Raw genomic sequence first — 19,949 nt, 5'->3', positions numbered from 1 at the left:
TGTTTTCTCTTTCATGAATTTCTCCCATCCACCCCCCACATTTGGTAATTTTAAAGCACTTTTATTGATTCAAGTGGAGTCAGTCAGTGAAAAATGACTTTCATGAGCATATTGCCATTATATATTATTTACAGTCCACTGTATCTTAATTTTGAGCAATAAGGAGGACATACTCATGGCCTCATTTTGGATTTTTAGGAACTTTCCCCTCAATTTCGTATCACTCTTTGACTAGTGCTCAGCACAAACCAGAGGCTAGTTGCCTTTTCCCCCAAAGTTGTTAAGCATTGAGGTTACCCTTTTTTGTGTATCAGGGAAGAAAACCTTTCACCCCAACCTATTTAAACCTGCTGGTGCTGCTCCCTATCACTTCCCACATGTAATTTCTAAGTGTTTGTATCTCAAAGGTCAGGCAGCTCTATTCCTAGGTCTCATAAATTGGAAGCATTTTTTTCGCACTACGGAAGGAAGCTTCCTTAAAAATATCCATTTCAAAATGACCATGTTAAGTCATGCTCACCTGTAGGCTCTGTTCCAACTCAACCAGCTGCTGCAAAATACATACTATGTATTGTGTCCAGTAAACCAAGCTCTGTCATGTGTGCAGCATGTCAGCATGTCATGTGTGCAGTCTTCAGGAGGCTAATGAAATTCACTGTATTGATAAAATGTGGGCAGAAAAATAATGCCAGTGGGTTGCAGCTTAACTTTATTACCCTCTTAGGCTGCATATATACTAGCCAATTAGTGGCAAAAAAGTACCGCCCCACAAACCAGAACTGTCCATTCTTGTCCTCAACGTGCTGCTTCCATCCAAAAGGGTTGGTGTGGTTGGAAACTGACCCCCCTGATTAGGTTATCCATGCCTTTTTCTCCCTGCACATGCTGCAAGTTAATGAAGGAGGAAGTGGTGATTGCAGTCTTGGTATATGCCCACCCACAACACCAATGAGCATGTGTGGATATACATGCACCATTTCCGTTACATCAGTTTTAATCTGTTTCCCAATGGATACACTGTTAGGAAATCTGGAATCAACCTGCAATGAGCTGTTATTTTTGGAATACAACTGGTTTTCAAGAAGTGCATTTCAGGGATAAAATATATGCAATAGATCTAGATAATGGGTCGACTAGACAGAAGCGCCCCCCCCCCCAAGTACTCAGTCTTCATTGATTTTAAAATAAAATGTTGTGTAGGCTTAGATGACTTGAAAAATAAGTTATTTTCCACTGCCTTTACCTGATTTTCCAGCACCTCCCTTACATTACAGGTCACATTGTTTAGGTTACCAGATCCTAGGGAGGCTGTGTGTGTGTGTTTTGTGTAGGTGAAGAGGGGCTGGGAAAGTCAACTTGCACCCCAGATGTATTCCACAGGCTTTTCTCTAGGTATAGCCCTTTATAATTTCAGTAAAAAATGTTATTTTCTCATTCTTATGTACCTTTTTGGGTGACTTTCTAGTTTTATCAGGTTTTTGTTTGCTAGCACTGGAACAGTATAGTGTACAATAAAGCATTCTAGCTGCAGTGCAGAGAGAAATCAGCACACTTAGAAGTGCCTCAGCCATTAAGATATTCTGCTATAGGTATAAAGACAGGCACACTCATGAATTTTGCATGACCGCAGAATTTCGCAACAAGTATATTAAAAAAGATGCTGCCCTAGCTAAATATGATGAATGAGTGATAAATCATTCAAAAGATAATAGCGCTCCTCTCCCTTTTTGTTTGCATTTTCACCCTATCCAAGGTGTCAGTATTCTGCTAAATATAAACTGATAGCTGTTGTCTGTGGCAGCTGCCACAGAATTATTATTATTTTAATAATCCTGAAACATAAATTTCCATTTTAGCCATAGTTTCCTGTACATTTTAACCCATTTGATGTGGACACAAGCTTCCGATTTTTGATGTAATAAGCTATTCAGATTTTGATTCCTTGTATGTTTCCTCTCTGCTGGGTAGAAAAGGAGGCAACAAATTTAGGTTAGAGAATAAAACCCATATTTTAAGCCTCCCCTTTTTGCGTGAAAATGGTAAACCACATATGTGAAATATCATTTTCTCAAGGTCTACTGCAATGTCTGCCTTGGGGAAGCTACATTTCCACAGGCTGTTTGTGGCTGGCGTACTGCATAGTAGTATATCAGGTATGGGAGGGGAAGATGGAGAGGCCTTTCCTTTTGTGCCTGCTGCTATTGGCAGAACAGCATTGCTACTTGCAGAAATTCTTCTCTTCCCTGTTTGCTGCCACCACTGGAGAACTACCACTCAAGAAAGTAGGGTAGAGAAGAAAGTGGGTCAAAGAATCTGTGGATGGGTGCCAGTAGAAAGGAAGGGGTTTGGGGAGCTCTCAGTGGTGTGGACAGATAATTTCTGAATTAAGACTGGCTCAGTAATGATCAGAGCCAGTTAGTGGTGTTTTGTTTTTTTTAAATTGCACCTCTTCCTGTCTGCATCAGTGAGGCTTGGCTTAGTGAAACAAATGGAAACAAGCTGGTTTGGGCTGGGAGTTGATGCAGAAGCAGAGGTTGGGCCAAGTGCTAAGGATACATTTTGGTATAGACACACTCTTGAGTGCATCAGCTTTGCCAAGGGTCCCACAGTCCCGTGACTGGCTGTGCCATCTCTGCTACAGGTAGAGGACCTTACCTTACACAAGTTTATTTTGGATATCTGCCTTCACAAAGTGTTGAATATTTATCCTAAGACCAGTGAAGGTTTGTCCTCATTTCTCCAGTGACAGAATTCTGTAGTCTTGCTGTAACATCAGTGAGAAAATCCTGTCTGATTTTGCAGTGATCTATGCAGCCAATCTTCCTTCCTGCTCTTACAGTTGTTCCTGGGAGAGCAACACAGACAGAGCTTTAGCATCTTGGAATCACCAGCAAATGTGCTTTAGCATAAGGCCCCATGTCTTCATTTCTGAATATGGTATGCCACAAAATGTTGTGACGATGTCACAACTTGAGCTTGCATTTCTTAAGCTTGGCAGAACCCTGCTGACTCCTTTGCAGCCTCTTTAATGAGTTTGATGTAAATTTTGCATGTTCTGCCAAACCTCCAGATTGGCTAATGTCTGCAGGGTAAAAAATAGTAGTGCACTGCTGTGCTAATTATAACAGCCTCAGACTGCGCTCCCAATAGGTGACAAGACACTGAATGCCAGATGAGAATCGTTGCTTCTTTATTTCTTATAATAAAGAAAACAGATGCTGGTTACAAAAGGAATTATCATACAGCATCATTTATCAGAATAGTCTGGGAGATGTTCAAAACACCATGGTTACCAGGAGTTCTGTTTACATAGGATTTGTTTGAGATAGAGAATTCCCTAAAAATGACTTCCATTAGCAGTGCAGCACAGTTTCTACTTCAAATTGCAGTTTAGAAACCTCTGCATAGGTTTCTATCTTATTTGCACAGTAATGTTTAAACTTCTAAACACTGGGAAATACAACAGGAAAATTGCTAAACGCTTCCTAGAAAGTTTGTACACATTTACCTTGTCAAACTGCCCCTCCCCCGCCTCCCAGCTCCTGGACCATGAGGCCTGAGGGTATTCATACTCTGGTAGCTTACTAGTTGATAGGGCATGCATCATATTACCACAAAATGTCTAATTCAGACCTTGGAGTTCCTAACAATAATTCTCTTTTCCATTCTTGTGATTAAAAGGACCTGATATTTATTTTACCCATGCTGTTGCATGGGGCCAGGCTGATCTTCCCCCTTGCAGTGATGATTTTTCCACAAGATTGCTATGATGTTTTCTTTCTTTGCAGTGATAATTTTTCATGGGACGCAGGAGGAGCAGTTTCCCAGTGGCCTTTGGTTTCCTGTCCAATGGCAAAGGGCAGAGTGTGCTTCTCTTCATTCAGTATAGCAGCCTCTAGGACTTCAGTAGACATTCACTCTCTGAACATTATGTTCATTGCAGAATCCTGTGTGCCATCAATCAATAGGCCACAAAGCTCCAAATGAGTTACAAATATTTTTTTCTTTCTTCTTTTTTTACAGCGCCTGTGTCATCTTGGGTGTGATATTTCTCCTGTCTTCACTATGTATAGTGATCAAAGCCATCCACGACCTTGCAATTAAATTGCTTCCAGAAGTGGTAAGACCTTTTATTTTACCTTTTTAAAACGAAAAACTTAAAATCTAGCCTTAGAATAATATGGTATTGGAGGCACATGCCTGTGTCCACTTATAGCTTGGTCCCTATATAATTCAACAGAACGGCATGAAAATATTCTATCTTTAATGTACACATTTGACCATTAACTAATATTTATCTTTTTTGAGTTCCAATATGGTTTTTCTTTGCAATAATAACTAAAATTTATTCACTTCTAGAAATAAAAGAATCCACTGTATTTCACACTTCAGACCAGTGTTTCCCAAACTTGGGTCTCTAGCTGTTTTTGGACTACAACTCCTATCATCCCTAGCTAGCAAGACCAGTGGTCAGGAATGATGGGAACCATAGTCCAAAAGCAGCTGGAGACCCAGGTTTGGGAAACTTCTTTAGACAATGGACCTAGGAATGAGTAGAACAGAAAAGAGGAGGCCGTGGCCCTTCAGATATTGCTGAATTATGTCTCCCTTAAACTCTGGCAATTGGTCATGTTGGCCAGGTCTGAAGGAAGTTGTAGAGTCCAACAACATCTAGAGAGATATAGGTTTAATCCAAAGATAGAGAATCTAGGGAAGCTTTAAGAAGAAGGTGGAATGGGTTGGATTCAGATTTACTTACATTTCCTAAACTGTAAATTTATGTTCCATAACTTGCTGCAGCCAAGAAACCATATGTCAACTTGAGGCTACAGGCACGTTGTTGCTTTGCAAAATTGGTGAAAGATACAGGCTGTGAAAGTGAACATTGAACAATATTCACAAACACTCATGGACAAACACTCATGCTGCATGTCTGGAAGTTGTCAAAATTATGCAAATCTCATGCTGGAAAAGCACAGCATATTGGTGCTGTATCCAACTTACTATATGTGTGAAAGGAGTAATACAGTACTGTAAATAGAAACCAGAAAGTGCTATGATTTTAAAGTAATATGGCAATCATCCTGCTGCCTTCTTTCTCTCATACCCTTTTCTGGCCCGCAATGGAGATCAAAACCATCTTCTGTAAAATAACCAGACATTTGTTCTATATAAAAGAGGACAGATGGACATGATAGCACAGGCTACTATATGGATAATACATGGAGATGCACATATATTACCGGGTTACTAATATGTTTGGATGTTTTCCACATGCAGCTGGATTTTGTGCATAATTTGGATTAAAGAGCCACCTCTTATTGTGAATTGGGTAACTGGAAAAATAATTCACGCCTACATCCCTAAAGGCTTGAAGCAGTTTAAAGTGAAAGTTTAGAGTCTTCAAAATAGTATTTTGTGCTAGAGTTCAGATTGCATTTACATAAGTGTGGAATTTTACCCAACAATGTCTGAGAATGAAGCCCATGTAGTGCATTGTAACCCATTTAAATTGACACAAAGGAGCATATTTTCCAGAGACTTTTAGAAATGTTAATTTATTTGAAAATGTCAGATTTCATGAATTAAGCTTCTTTTCAGAATAGGCTTTCCTAGCTTGGTGTAAAATTTAAGCAGCATGACTCTGATTTTGAGTCATGCGGTTGTGGAACAACACTTTTCCACTAGAAAATGTTGCCATTCCTTAAATGTTAAGAAAGATAACATTTAACTCTTGGTTTGGAGCAATATAATTTACATAGCAGATTAAAACATTTTCTGTCAAAGAACAGGACAAGTATAAGTTTTCTTTATGCTGGGCTTCTAGTCTGCATTTGTTTCTGGGCCGTTTTAGGGCTTAATGTTTCTCTTCTCTCTTTAAGGACTTTAGAGCGGAGTGTTTCAGTCTTACAGCAACCTAGTGAGGTAGTTTCAGACAGAAAGATGGAAATTTGGTCAAGGCTACTTGACCATAGTGTTGCAGGGATTCAGATCAGGGTGTTCCATGTCCATACTCAACATGCTGTAGGTATGGATTATATTGACTAATCACTCAATATAATGTGTAATTCAGAATCAATTTTGGAAGCTGCTGCTGTAAGGTACTTTCACAATGCTCACATGAGTTTTCTATTTATCAAGGGGCATCCTTTTTCACCAGGGCCAGCCCTATCATTAGTAAGGGTGAGGTGGCTGCCTCAGGTGGCATAATTAAGAATGCCAACAGATGCTTGTGTCTCTGGGTGTATGCAGAGTGCACAAATAGGCTAGAAGGCAGTGTTTGTGTTAGCTTCTGTGCATGGAATGGTGGAGGCACTCTTCTGTCTTTTTCCTCAAGTTTTTCAGATTGCCGCAGTTTAGAAAGTCCTCTTGTGAAGTTGTGGTGCATCTTTTCGGTTCCTAGCCAAAGAGGCCTGAGTTGCAAGGAAGGCCTGGGAATTAGCAGACTGCATAAATGTTTCATTCTGGGTTTCCTGGGGCCATTTTGCCATTATTTCAGTTTCAGAGTCAGGTCTTGTACTGGCAACCTTCATCTGTGCATGTCACAGATGCTCCCATGATACAAAGGTAACATTTTAAGTTTTCCTTACGCCTTCATTTACTTACAGCTCATTGTTTAGAAGCCTTGTATGAACTTGAATGAGGTTTCTTTCCTCACAGTCCAGGATGGGTTGTTGATGACCTGTAGATAGCACTCTGAGATAACCTTGTTGCTGTCTTCTTTGATTGATTTGACTCTGCTTGCTGCAACTCTTGTCATCTCATCTTATATTCCTGTGGCCTGCTACTGCCCTCTGTTGCAAATTGCATCGTCCAAAAAATCATTTCAGCTTTGCAGTTGTGTTGGTAGTGGCATCACTCTGATAACTGGAAAAATGCTGGCCTTGGGCTCTTTACTATAGTGAGCAAGTAAAAGCTAGGCAAGCCCCTGATAAGTGCACTTGGGGCTAATTCTAAATGATCTCTGTACTTTCTAAGAGAAGGTAACCCGCTGAGAATTGGCCTAAAATAATGCTGTAACCTTACTGAATATCCTGCTTTCTGAAATATATTGTCTTTTTTTTTTTTAAGTTCCTTGCACTAGAGCACTTTGCATGCAACCAGAGATTATTAGGCTTGGTATAGTGGCACGAAAAACAGCCCATATTTTGAAAATGGTTTTCTGAAAGTTACTTTCAAGAGTGCTGTTAGTCTTGACATATTTTTCAGTTAAGCTATTAATTTATTTCAGAGGAACTAACAATCATTTTGAGTTTTTCTCTTCTTGTTGTAGACTGTAAATTCAGCAGTTCATTATAATTTATTATAATTCCATATCCCCCCAAATAGGTTATCTCTTTTGTTACGTACCACAAAATGCATATGATTTCTTGTTTGATAATGCAACTCAAAGGGCCAGGGAGAGTACAACCATTTGCTTGGTGTGCTAAATCAATAGCTACTTGCAATTCAGGGAGTGTGTTTATTTCCCCAGGCAGCAGTATCATCTATGCAGTGGCAGTGCAGTTTACATTCATTAGTATGATCCAGGATGTTGTTTGCTAGGATGGGAATAAGGTTACTTCATTTGCCACAACAAAGGAAAGCTGAAGTTCCAGTATAAAAATGTATCTTAAGAAGCTATTATTTGTAACACTAGTTGTGCTTTTAGATGAGTAGTGAAAATACGTCTGGTCTAAGAGACACAATGTACTGGTTGAAAACTAGGACTACAGCAGTGCAGCTCACCCACTGATCCTGTTCGTTGCTAGATCTGCGACTATGTTGGCGCACACAGTCAGATCTTAGATGTATATTTGCTAAAAGGTTAATTTTGGGGAACTGGTGGTACTCCTCTTGAGAGTGCACTGTTGTGTGCACACAATATTGCATTGACTTCGATCACTCCATGAATTGAGTTTATCAAAGTATGCTTCCTTCACAGAACAGTAGTAACTATGCTATAGCTATTTTATATATATATATATATATATATATATATATATATATATATATATATGGTTTAAAGGTGATAGCATGCCAAATTGAAATGACGTAGGAACAGCAAAAACAGCTTTGTAGCGTTAAATAATTGACATTATTGGGTTGTGTGGTTAATACATTTTTATGCTTTAAATTGCCCTGTGGTGTTTTGGTGCAGGTCAGTTTATACACTTGCGACCTAGTGGCCGAACAAAGATGCTGGACTTGTTTTTCACAGTTCCATCATCTGCCATGCTTTGGGTAGCAATATCAAAGAGCTTGGGCAGCAGGGGCTGTGGCCCCCAGGTCCAGCCTTTCTGGGAGTTAAAACAACAACACAGTTTAGGTAAAAATCAATTATGGAGTATATCACGTGTGTGTGTTTGCACAAAGAGAATTTGGGTGCATCTGCATGATAGCTTCTCTTAGTCCCATACAGGAAGTTCCACCACCCAGTCGCAAATATACAGTGGATGTGGTATGAGACACAATTTCATACTAATATTATTTATTGGTTTATACCTATGGTTGTTTTTATACATTTCCCCAGTTTCTGAGAGCTATTCTATTTTTTGCATTATTAGGATCAAATCCAAGTGCCTTCTTTCCTTGTCTAAATTACAGCACACTCTGGTTTTCATACTTTCATTTATGGGAAGTAGATATTCTCTGTGAGCAGTACTGTATCTGCATTGCAGTTAGTACGGTTGTACATTAACCAAATGCAGGTTCCATCACACAGAATTACCTTTTCCTAAATAGTAATGTTTAGTGCAGTAAGAAAGAAACACTCTTGAAAGAACGTCCTCAGGTATGAGCAATCCTGAAGTTGTGTGTTGCCTGTTTATGAAACTAGCACTCTCCTTGATGATGGGCATTAAGTGATTTGGAAACAGCTGAAGTCACTGCCACTCAACAATGTATTCTTGGGTTAGAGGGCATCCACACTATACTTGTAAGCATAAAACTGGATTCAAGGATATAACCTTAGCAAGGAATGGTAGTGGGCCACAAATACCTTCCTTGTTTGCTCTTTGTAATGTGCAGTTTCCATGGTGACGTCCTGCGTGCTTTTATTGAGATGGATTTGCTAGTATAGTGAAATATATGATAAGATTTCAGCTTGCCTTGCAGTTCAATCATTGCATAACCATAAAGAAAAAGGTCAGAAAAGTCTGCCCTGTTCTTCCCCCCACTTCTTCCCTATCAGGGGCACAATCAAGCACTTAAAAGACTCAGAGCACAGACCTGTGATAGAAATTTGCATATGCTAATAGATATGTATGCAGAGATGCAAATTAAGGTTTGTGAACAAGTAAACAAGCTCGGCAGATGAGGTCTTTCTGGCCCAGCAGTCTTGTAAGCAAAATGTTAGAGACAGAGAGAGAGACAGAGAGAGAGAGAGAGAGAGAGAGAGAGAGAGAGAGAAGGAAAAGTTCAAAAACATTGCAATTATTGAGGGAGAAGGCTTGATTCTATTCATTCAGGTCTGTTGTGTATACACTTTGCTTTGTTCACAGATTTGCTGTGGGTGTACTTAGTATAGGATTTATAAATGGCTTTGTAACTGGAATGGCTATGGCAGTGTAACATCAAAGCATAGTATAAAATGTAGTTAAATACATAATTATTTGTAGCTGCATTATGTCACAAGCAAAGATGTTTAGGATAGAATGGGATATACTGGGTACTTATGCAGATATAAACATTGGCACAACTGGACAAAAATGAGTTTCATTTCAAACAAAAGAAGGCTGCAGATTATGGAAGTGTTTAGGGTTTTTTTCTAAAAAAAATTAATCTTCTCTTTCTAATTCAGTGCTGTTGCTCCAATTAAAATCTAGTGAGGTAGCGAACAATGAATCTCGATGGATTTGATTCCTTATTTAATGATTTTCAGAAGCAATGGCAAGAAGGTAATCTGAGGCGACAAAGAGGAAAGGTCCTGGGGGACATGGCAGCAGATGGTCAGGGTTATTTTATTAATTTAGTACCATATTAAAGTGTCTCTTCTGATCAGTTTTCTGGAAGATGAATTAATTTGGAAAGGTAATTGTTCACACCAAGTGGGATGCTGTTGAGGTTCCTGATGTGTTACCAGTGATTGCTGATACCAGGTCACTGCCCATCTCCTTGCCATTTCAGTTTTCATCTTCATAACAAGCACTTCCAATTGTCTCTCTTATCCTTTTATCCGTATCTTTTATCCTTGACCCTGTGGTGCACAACACAACTCACTAGACCCTCAGGTGCACAAGCCTACTCCTAATTCAGCTCATTCATTCTGCCTCCCAAAGGTAATCTAGGCTGTACTAGTTGCGTATTTGTCAGTGGTACTTGGTACTGGTGGTAGTGGGAATCCTGGGGCAGGTGGTGGAGTGGAATAGAATAGTCATACAGATATTGTGGTGAGTAGCTCCACTCAGTGGATGCATTGAAATACTGCAGGGATTCCTTGAACAGATCTTGCTGGTCTCAAGTACTTGAAAACTGGATTCCTTTACTCTCCTACACTTGCTTTTTTCTCCTCTGTTCCTTCTTTTCAGCTCTTTACTTGTATTAAATAAAGCTGGGGGTTTCAAAGAGTGTTTCAGTCATAATATTTGCATGGAGCATGCAACTTTGAAATAAAATAAAATCATAGAATGAGAATACTGTTTTATTAGATCTTATTTGGTATGATACTGCATATACTCGAGTATAAGCCTACTTCTTGAGCACATTTTTTATGCTGAAAAAGCCCCACTCAGCTTATACTCAAGTGAGGGTCCTTCTGGGCTGCTCCTTCCTCCTCCACCGCTGTTGGCGGTGGTGGAGGAAGAACGAGCAGCCTGAAAGCAGCCCTTTTGTGCTGCTTGTTCTTCCTCCACTGCTGCTGCCACCACCAGCCTCTACCTCTCAGCAGCACCCTAGGTAGGCAGGGGGATGGGAGGGGCTGGGAGGAGGGAGAAGCCCCCTCCACTGTGTACACACACACACACACACACTCCAGCCCACCAGAGTGTGTGTGGTGGTGTGGTGAACCGGCTTATACTCGAGTCAATAAGTTTTCCCAGTTTTTTGTGGTAAAATTAGGTGCCTAGGCTTATATTTGGGTCGGCTTATACTCGAGTATATACGGTAACCTATTTCTAGTTAAAAAATAGACTGTGCATGTGGCATGTGCAATGAAATGTTGCGCTGTATCCCTACCCCTTAAGGAGAGTTTTCCTGTTCCAGGCTGGTTTGAAATGTCCAGGCCAGGCAGGAGAGGCATTTCTGGAAGGGTGACAGGGAAATGGACCCTTTTATTCTTCCCCATCCCTGTTCTATAAAGAGATGGAGGGATCAGGTTTAGGATTGCATAGCGACCCTGAATATGAGCACTGGTAGAGCAGAGAATCTGGGAAAGAGAATGGGTCTCATTTTTCCTCTCCTTCTCATTATTCCTATATAATGCTAGAGGAAAGTGCGGGGAGGGAGTCACAGTTACCCCCATGGGCATAACCAGGAGGGTGCAGCTGCCCCCCCCCCAAATCAGGTACGTATATAAAAATACCTAACTAACTGACCAGGTGTGTTGCAGATGACTTTGTTCTGTCTCCCAAACATAAAGTCTACCCCCCAAATAAATCCTGGCTACTCCCTTCCCACTCACCATAACCCTTGTTTTCTGCTATATAGCTATCAGTGGTCATATTCAGGGCTGGCAGCTAGCCAACCCAGAACCTGTATGTTTACTCTCATAGTACACATCCTTGCAACTTAATCCCCCCTTCCAGGATACTTGCCAGACAAGCTGCTAGGGCAGGGCCATCTTAAGCATATCCGGTGCCACACCCCCGTTTCCCAGAGTTGTCGACCTCTTCCCAAGCCTCTGCGGGCATCGCTCTCCCGCGGGGGTTTGGGAAGACAGCTGCACATCCGCCAGCCATACAGTTGGCGGGGCGCAGCTTCCATCCTATGCCTCTGTGGGGATCGCTCTCCTCCCGCGGAGGCTTGGGAAGGAAGCTGCACGCCCGCCAGCCCACCCAATGGGAAAGACGGCTCTGTGCTAGGGGCTAGTTTCTCCTTTTCTTCTCAGCCATTGTGGATTTTGATCCATCCTGGAAGGCTTTGGTGTGCTCCAGCAGATGTGCTGCTGAATCTTGCACCTTTTTCATGCTCCTGAAGTATGTTTGAATGGGGAAGTTGTTGATCTTTCTTGCACAGAGAGGGTAAGAACATCACTCTCACATATCCCTATGGGAGAGAAATGTAGTTCCCTTTCAAAGATAACATTTACTGATTGAGATATGTGTGTGAATTGCTCGTGTGCCCACACTCACAGCTGTTCATATATATCTAGCCAAAGCCACCTCCAGAAGTGTTTTGTTCGGGCCCAGATCTGTACATTTATTTGACAGCTTTGTATTACATGGCAAAAGTGACACATAATATATTTTTCATTTTTCTTTTCCAGGATAACTTTCTATATAGTGTTTCTATTTTAAGTGGAATCCTTTGTACTACCTTGGCAGTGATCAAATTTATGTTGGGGAATGTGCTCACAAGCAGAGCATTGTTAACTGATGGTAAGTAGCAAGTATCACATTCCTCTATGTTTTGGCTACTTTTATATAAGATGAAAGATGAGTGAGATGAACATAAGGTAAAATACAAAAACAGCTACAGATATGAGCTACCAGTTAGCATGCAGCTGACAGATTTGTTGAGTTTCTTACTATTAAATTAAACATTTGATTCGGACTGCATAATCACCAAATTCTGTAAGGACAGAACACCCCCCTCTGCGCCAAGATTAATAGGAACCGTAGTTTACCCTACACACAGAGCTATAATTCCCAGCACTTTTAACAAAGGATTCTTTTTTTGGGGGGGGGGTGCTTGCTTTAAATGCATTGTATGTATGCAATCTTAGCTTCCCTGATTTGCAGAGATTTTTATTTCAGGCATTTCTGGCAACTATAAGCTATGTAAAAATGAAGACATTCCAAGTGACAAAACAATGGATGGAAGTAGCCCTTTAAATAAAGCATGGAGATCAGTAAACCCCAAGGAGTTAATAATAGTAATAATATTTGCAAGCAAGTCAGGAGAGCTTGAATGCATTAAAAGTAGTCAGATGGAGTGTGTGTGTTGCAGGAAATGAGAGGCCCACAAAACATGGCCAAATCAAAGACTTCTTCAGATACTGGATGGTTTCGTCCATGCAGGCTGCTGTGTAGTGCATAAAAAGATGTAAAACAGCAGCAAGAATACTGTAATTATTTATCGGGGACAACCCCTATTTGTCTTGCTCCATGAGAAATTCAAGTAGGGAGCACAGACGAAGGCTACCTAGTGAAGTCATCCTGTTTCCCACAGTGGTCCATGTGGGACAAATGAGTGCAATAGGATTTTCCTGCTGTGTGGTATTCTGAGGCATGGTACCACTGTATAACAGTTGTTTCAGCTGATGAATAAGCCAAATATTAAGGAGTTTTTGCCTGTCTGTGCAGACCCTTTCTCCAGTTGTGATTTAAACCAGGAAGTCTCTAACCACGGATGGAAGTTGTGTTTAAATACCCTGGCTTGTTAAGAGCTGGTGATTGTAGTTTCACCAGAGGTCAGTTTCATCAAAACTGGGAATTCGAATCTTCTGGGTTTAATTGCAGCTCGCACAAAGTGGTTGTGTGTGTTGATAAAAAAGGCTCATTCATATCTCTGCTTATTAAACCAAGATAAGACCATCTGAATTGGCTCAGTGGTAAAACTGATGGAATGTTTTGTCCCACTTCTCTACCTGTTTAATAGGCCACGATTACCAGTGTTTTCAACTAGTCTCGCATTTTGCAAATAGCTGAGGAACTTCTCTTCCATTAATTATGTTGTCGTGATAATTGTGTTGCTGCTGATTTTATTGTTAGCTAAATTAGAGACTGAACTCTGTAATTAGCCTGGTGTCTGTGCATTCAAGCTATTTTAGTCAGGCAGCTACGCACAGATTTCTCTCTTTGTATTTTTGGCTTTTGGTGGAATATAATCTTTGGGAGGGTGAGATTCTCACCCACAAGCAAGCAAATACAGCAAGGGGGTGGAAGCAGCAGTTGCACAAAGTGAATTAGTATGTTAGCACTTTTCTGATTCCTGTTAATTTGCTTCCTGCCGTGACAGCCTGTGGAACTGTAAGTTTCTTTTAGATGGCACAGAGTGGGGTGCAGAATTCAGCATTTTCTATCTAAGAGGGATTTCTTTTTTTAAGTCTGCAGATGTCTCGTGTATTTAGTCTTAGTTAATTGTTTAAAAACATGCTAAGTGAGGAGGCATATATTATGCTTGCCAATGTTCTCAAGTTAACAGAGACAATATGGTATCTGGGAAGGCTCAAGATGGAACCTGGTCAGCAGGCAGAGACTTGTGGATAACAATAGATAACTGAACTATCTATTTACCCTGGTAAATTGCTGCTGATCAGGGCCAGCCCACCCATGAGCCAAGGTGAGGTAACTGCTTCAGGCAGCATGAACCACCAGGACAGCAGATTCCACCACCACTTGTTTCTGTTGTAAATCTTCCCTCACCCCTTCTTCCCTGGTGAGGGGGGTAGCAGCGGAGGAAACTGCTTGGGCGCCTGGGGTGCTGTGCCATGGGGCTTCGGGAGTCTGCCTGCCTCCTCCCACTCAGCTGCCCTACAGCTGGGCTGGGGGAGGCAGTGGGCGGACCATTTGGGCAGCGCAGAGCTTGTGTGCACCCAAGCCACAGCGTCTCACCCAGGTGAGTGCCGCTCGGCATTTTGTCATCCCCTCAATGGTGACACCTAGGGCCTTCTGCACCCACCACACCCCCTTCCTCTGCCCCTGGAGGGGAAGTGCCATTTGGACGTCCGCCTTAGGTACCCAGATGTTTTGGACAGATCTTGCTACTGACACATAAGGTGAACCCAGGAATAGTATTATGTACACTACCATTTCTCCAAGAGGTGAAATCTTCTAGGTGCAGTGCTCATCCAGGTCTGGCTGCCTTTGGAAAATAAATCCTTGTGATTTAATAGTTTTTTTGGGGTAATATTCAAGTTATTTCCAGATACACAAGTTGAGCATAGGTGGAGACAGAATAACATTATTGAAATCACTGCTCCTACATCAGATCTCCAAAAGCTCATTCTGCCTTCCTGATTTGAATTGCAGTTTTCTTTGTTTCTGTCTATATCTTTCTATGGGCAAATGTGTGCATTTACACACTTGCTTAAGGTTGTCCTTAGTTTGGAGATATGCTTCTTAACTCTATTTCCTTGGGGATTCTGGGCTATTTACCTGTAACTTTTCTAACAAAGGATGAGGCTGGCAGCTTGACTATTAAGGAACTTTAAGCAGCCTCTCTGGCATCATTAATCCTTTTCTCTCCAAATGCAAATTTCATTAGAATCTGAAAATAATCAAATTACAAAGCTGGGGGGCTGGGATGGAGGGTAGGCAAGTCCCATTCTCCAAGCTTTCTTCTGTTTGTGATGATTCCCACAGTCCAAACTGTATTCTTTGTAAACTGCTTTGTAAAGCGGTATACCAATTCTGTTAAGTAAAATTGTTGTGCAGTATAATTAGTAGCCCCTTCGAAACATGGATAGAACAGCAACAGCACAACAGGCAAGGCGGTATTTTATGTTTCACCAGCACTAGTCAGGACTGCAATTTCTCAAAGACTTCTCGCTGCACAGGAGAGACATCTCGTGGCCAGCCAGATAGGTACCTAGCATCCCTAGGTGTTAGTATGGTAAACAAGGGAAGGCTGATTGCTATTAGGCTGAGTTGAAGTAGGGTGCTTTTGCTATTTTTATTGCCCTTTTAAGTATTTTTCATTCCAGTTATCTCCCTCCCAAGGGGATCTTCGGTGGCCCATCCCCAGCAAGAGATTGGGTGCTCATGAAATAAGGCACCCCCCTCCCAGCACACATTTGACACCTTAATGCATATGATTAGGTGGTGAGGGCAAAGTGCATCAGTGCCTCAGGGCATGCCCAGAACAGAAAAAGCAATGAATGGTAGGGTAGGAGTAACTTGAGTGTACAGTGGTGCCCTGCAAGACGAACACCTCGCAAGACGAAAAACCCGCTAGACGAAAGGGTTTTCCGTCTGGAGGCGCTTCGCAAAACACATTTCCCTATGGGGTTGCTTCGCAAGACGAAAAAAATATTGCATCCCCCCGCGGGGTTTTTTCGCTTTTTTCGCCCTTTTCTTAAGCCGCTAAGCCGCTTATTAGCTGTTCCGCTGATAAGCCGCTTAACAGCTGATCGCTGGAAGCCGCTTGACAGCTGTAGCGCTAATCTGCTAAGCTGTCAATGGGCTTGCTTCGCAAGACGAAAAAACCACTAGACGAAGAGAATCGCGGAACGAATTCTTTTCATCTAGCGAGGCACCACTGTACAACCAAAAAGCCCTCCAGAGTCATTCCAGCAACCTCCATCTTCTAGTGTGAGTGGCAAGCAGTGAAACAGCAATGAATAGCCATGACTGGGGGGAAACAAACAGGAATGTGTGGAAACTAACATGTTGAATACACACATGGCAGTCTGATCTGAAATGCCTATTGGCCCACATATGGAAGCACCCAAAGACAGCATTCTGCTTGGACCAGCACCCTAAGAGGCAGCAGAGATGGGAGGAATCTAATTACCAATAGGGTGTGAAGATGCTGGATAGACATGCAGAGAGCGAAACTGCATTACAGAGAGAAGTTAGAATGCCTGATTCGCATTTCTGTAAAATGGTGTGGGTACCTGAGTGAGTGGGACGCAGGTGGTGCTGTGGTCTAAACCACTGAGTCTAGAAGGTTGGTGGTTCGAATCCTCACGACGAGTGAGCTCCCATTCAGTCCCAGCTCCTGCCAACCTAGCAGTTTGAAAGCACATCAAAGGGCAAGTAGATAAATAGGAACCGCTCCAGCAGGAAGGTAAACGGCGTTTCTGTGCGCTGCTCTGGTTCGCCAGAAGTGGCTTAGTCATACTGGCCACATGACCCGGAAGCTGTACGCCAGCTCCCTTGGCCAATAAAGCGAGATGAGCGCTGCAACCCCAGAGTCGTCCACGACTGGACGTAATGGTCAGGAGTCCCTTTACCTTTACCTTTACCTGAGTGAGAACTAGGAAGAAATGGAGTAGTTTGAAGTACAAGTGTTAACTATTCAAAGGTGGGATGAGTGGTAGAAATTCCAAGGCACTGCAGTGAATACAAAAACCATCCTTAGCACTTGGATGCAGAGGATTACTTGAGCCTTTATGAATTCCTAAAGGCCCAGACATTCTGGCTCTCTATATAGAGAGACCTCCAGGGAAAAGGCAATGAAGGGTGGTTGAGAGTTAGCCAAGCTGGCATAGGTTTCCTTAAAACCTACAGAACAAGCTCTGTGATGAAGGAAGATGCATGTTCCCTGCACTTATCCTAGATTCCTAACTATCATAATGTAAACATAAGCAAAGTCTGATAAAAAAGACACCTTGCAGTATCAAAGTGGTCAGTATTTTCATGTGAGACACATGATCAGAGTGACATCTTGTGGCCAGTACCTGGAAAAGCTTAAATTTCTTGGTGGGTTTATTTTATGTGAGTTGACAATGGTACACATGTAACTCATTAAACTCATGAGCAAACTCTTTAGTTCTTGGACAAGTCTAAATTTATACTTTTTATTTCAGGTTTCAACTCTCTGGTAGGAGGAATAATGGGATTCTCCATACTTATAAGTGCGGAGGTTTTTAAACACAATGCTGCTGTTTGGTACCTGGATGGAAGTATAGGTGTTCTAATTGGACTGACAATATTTGCCTATGGAGCGAAGTAAGTGAAGCTGTTCCTTTTTTCACCTTATTCTTTGTGTTTGCATGCTTAACAGATACTGTGATGATCTGTTCCTTGTATATGATGGTTGAGGCATGGGGTAGCAACCTCAACACCATTTCCTGAGATGTTGCACTTACTTTGCTGTGGTGTATCGTCATTATTTACCATTGGCCTCACTACCTTATTAATACAAAGTTTCATTGCTTAAATATCAATATATTGGGTGACTTACAATTGCATGCCTTGCTTAGAACACCTTTTAGAATCCACCTTATCAAAATCTACTTTGCAGTGGTTGAGCTCTGGATAGAATACAAAGATATATTCTCAAAAATCTTCCAGCACCATTGTCCATGATTTTCTGCTTACAACTTGTGACTTTTGTCCTTCATCAACATGTGCTTTCATTTCCAGACTACTTGTGGACATGGTTCCTCGTGTACGGCAAACACGTCATTATGAAATGTTTGAATAAAGACAGAGCACCATGGACTGAATAAAATTTTGCAAAATGTGATAACGTACTACATCCTGGCAAACGGTGCCAATTATATTTACAAGATTGCACTTTGTTTCTCATGGTATATTTTCTTTTTACATTATCTTTCCAAGAAAAGGTCAATCTGTACAATTAGGCAAATATGTACACCGCTTAGATCTTGGCAAAAGTAGCAACAAGCAGCCGTTTTCTTTTGTGTGTGCTATTTAAAATCCTGCAAATGGTAACTGAGATGAGCAAAGTGCACAGTTCTAATCAAGCCGCCATGTTTTGTCTTCTGGAATATTAAGAGTTCTTCAGCACGACAGATGCCTGTATAAAGGAGCCAAACCTGAGAGGGCGCAGCCACAGTAGTCTTTTACCATGGCACCTTAAGGACTAACAGGTTTATTGTGGCATGAGCTTCTATAGACAAGAGACTACTACTGCATCTAATATAGACAAGAGATGGCCTTTAGTTACGTTGCCACCAACGTTCCAGAATGTGCCAGCAAGTGAGACATTCCCAATGTCTTCTGCACAGAACTCAGTGGTATTGTACTTAGCTTATGGGGGCCAACAGACACTACTTGATGCATGGAATTAATCCCCCCCCCACCAGCCTCAAATCAACCCCCTTTCCCAAACTTCTCCATTTTTAAATTCAAAGAATCTAATGTGAATTTCATACTATTTTCTAAAATTCTCTGCACTGCATAAATATGAAGCAACACATTATGAAATATATTAAGCTGCACAGACAAAATAAGCACAAGGTGTTAATGTACAGGCAAAAGCCAAAAAAGCAAGAGGGGGTAGTTTTTGATTATATGTTTATGGCTGTATTATGCACTTATGTAGCGGTATATATGGGTAAATACATGGGTGTCCTGTTGTCTGGTAAAAGTGATGGCTTCAAGGTGGTAGTAAGATAGCCTTTCTACTGTTAGTTAGGCTATTCTGTAGGTGTTCCATGTTCCCACCCACCATCTTATGTAATTTAATATCTGGATTACAAGTTATGACTCCCATCATGTAAATCAATAAAGCTGTTACCTATTTTATACAGTACCTGTAATTAACCTTTAAAAAAGCTCTCTAGATAATACATTAACAATACAATCTATGTACTTATTTAAAGTTAAGTCCTGCTGTCTTCAGTGGTGCTTACTAACTTGTAAGTGTGTTCAAGATTGCTTCCTCAATAGAACAAGTCGTCTTGTAGAAAAGCCCTCTGAAATGTTGCTGCCATTTTTTCAGCTATGAAGCCCTTTCTACATGAGTTTAACATTTGGTGAGTATGCAGAAATTATCAAAACATAACTTCGTACCTCTTACTGTTTTGATACTGCATTTTGCAAAGGTAGAAATGAGATGTTTACCCAAGCAGCTGCTTCCACAGAAATACGTATGAGGAATAAAAGCTTACATATACAGTAGTCACATACTGAGTAGCCAACACAGCAGCTCCTCTACCCTTCTTTTATATGTTTTTTCTTACACCTGCTATATAGTAAATCTGTGCAGAACTCAAAATTTGAGACTGATGGTGGTAGGTGTAGGCATTAAACATTTTTATTTAAAAAATGCTTATCTCCAATTAAAAAACACTGACGTGCAATTGCCTGAAACTGCTTGTTGAAGGGTGTCTGATAGTGTTAACAATGAAGTTCATTCTCTACGTGACACCTTACCACCTCAGAAATGAGGATTCT

The 19,949-nt window shown here is 41.3% G+C and overlaps 1 protein-coding gene across 1 annotated transcript in view; it reads left to right on the top strand.

The window, feature by feature from the left end:
• The window catches only part of TMEM163 (transmembrane protein 163), a 67,061-nt gene extending 47,763 nt beyond the window's left edge, over positions 1-19,298 (top strand). Inside the window, exons 5-8 of the mRNA XM_083714434.1 lie at positions 4,024-4,120; positions 12,404-12,515; positions 17,612-17,753; positions 18,171-19,298. Of these exons, the coding sequence (XP_083570560.1) occupies positions 4,024-4,120; positions 12,404-12,515; positions 17,612-17,753; positions 18,171-18,231 (412 nt within the window). The 3' untranslated portion in view covers positions 18,232-19,298. The remainder of the gene's footprint in view (positions 1-4,023; positions 4,121-12,403; positions 12,516-17,611; positions 17,754-18,170) is intronic.
• Positions 19,299-19,949: the final 651 nt, after the last annotated feature.

The sequence above is a fragment of the Podarcis gaigeae genome (genome assembly GCF_964106915.1).
Source record: "Podarcis gaigeae genome assembly, chromosome: 1".
NCBI classification, from domain to species: Eukaryota; Metazoa; Chordata; class Lepidosauria; order Squamata; family Lacertidae; genus Podarcis; species Podarcis gaigeae.
This window is presented reverse-complemented; position numbering and strand designations above follow the sequence as displayed.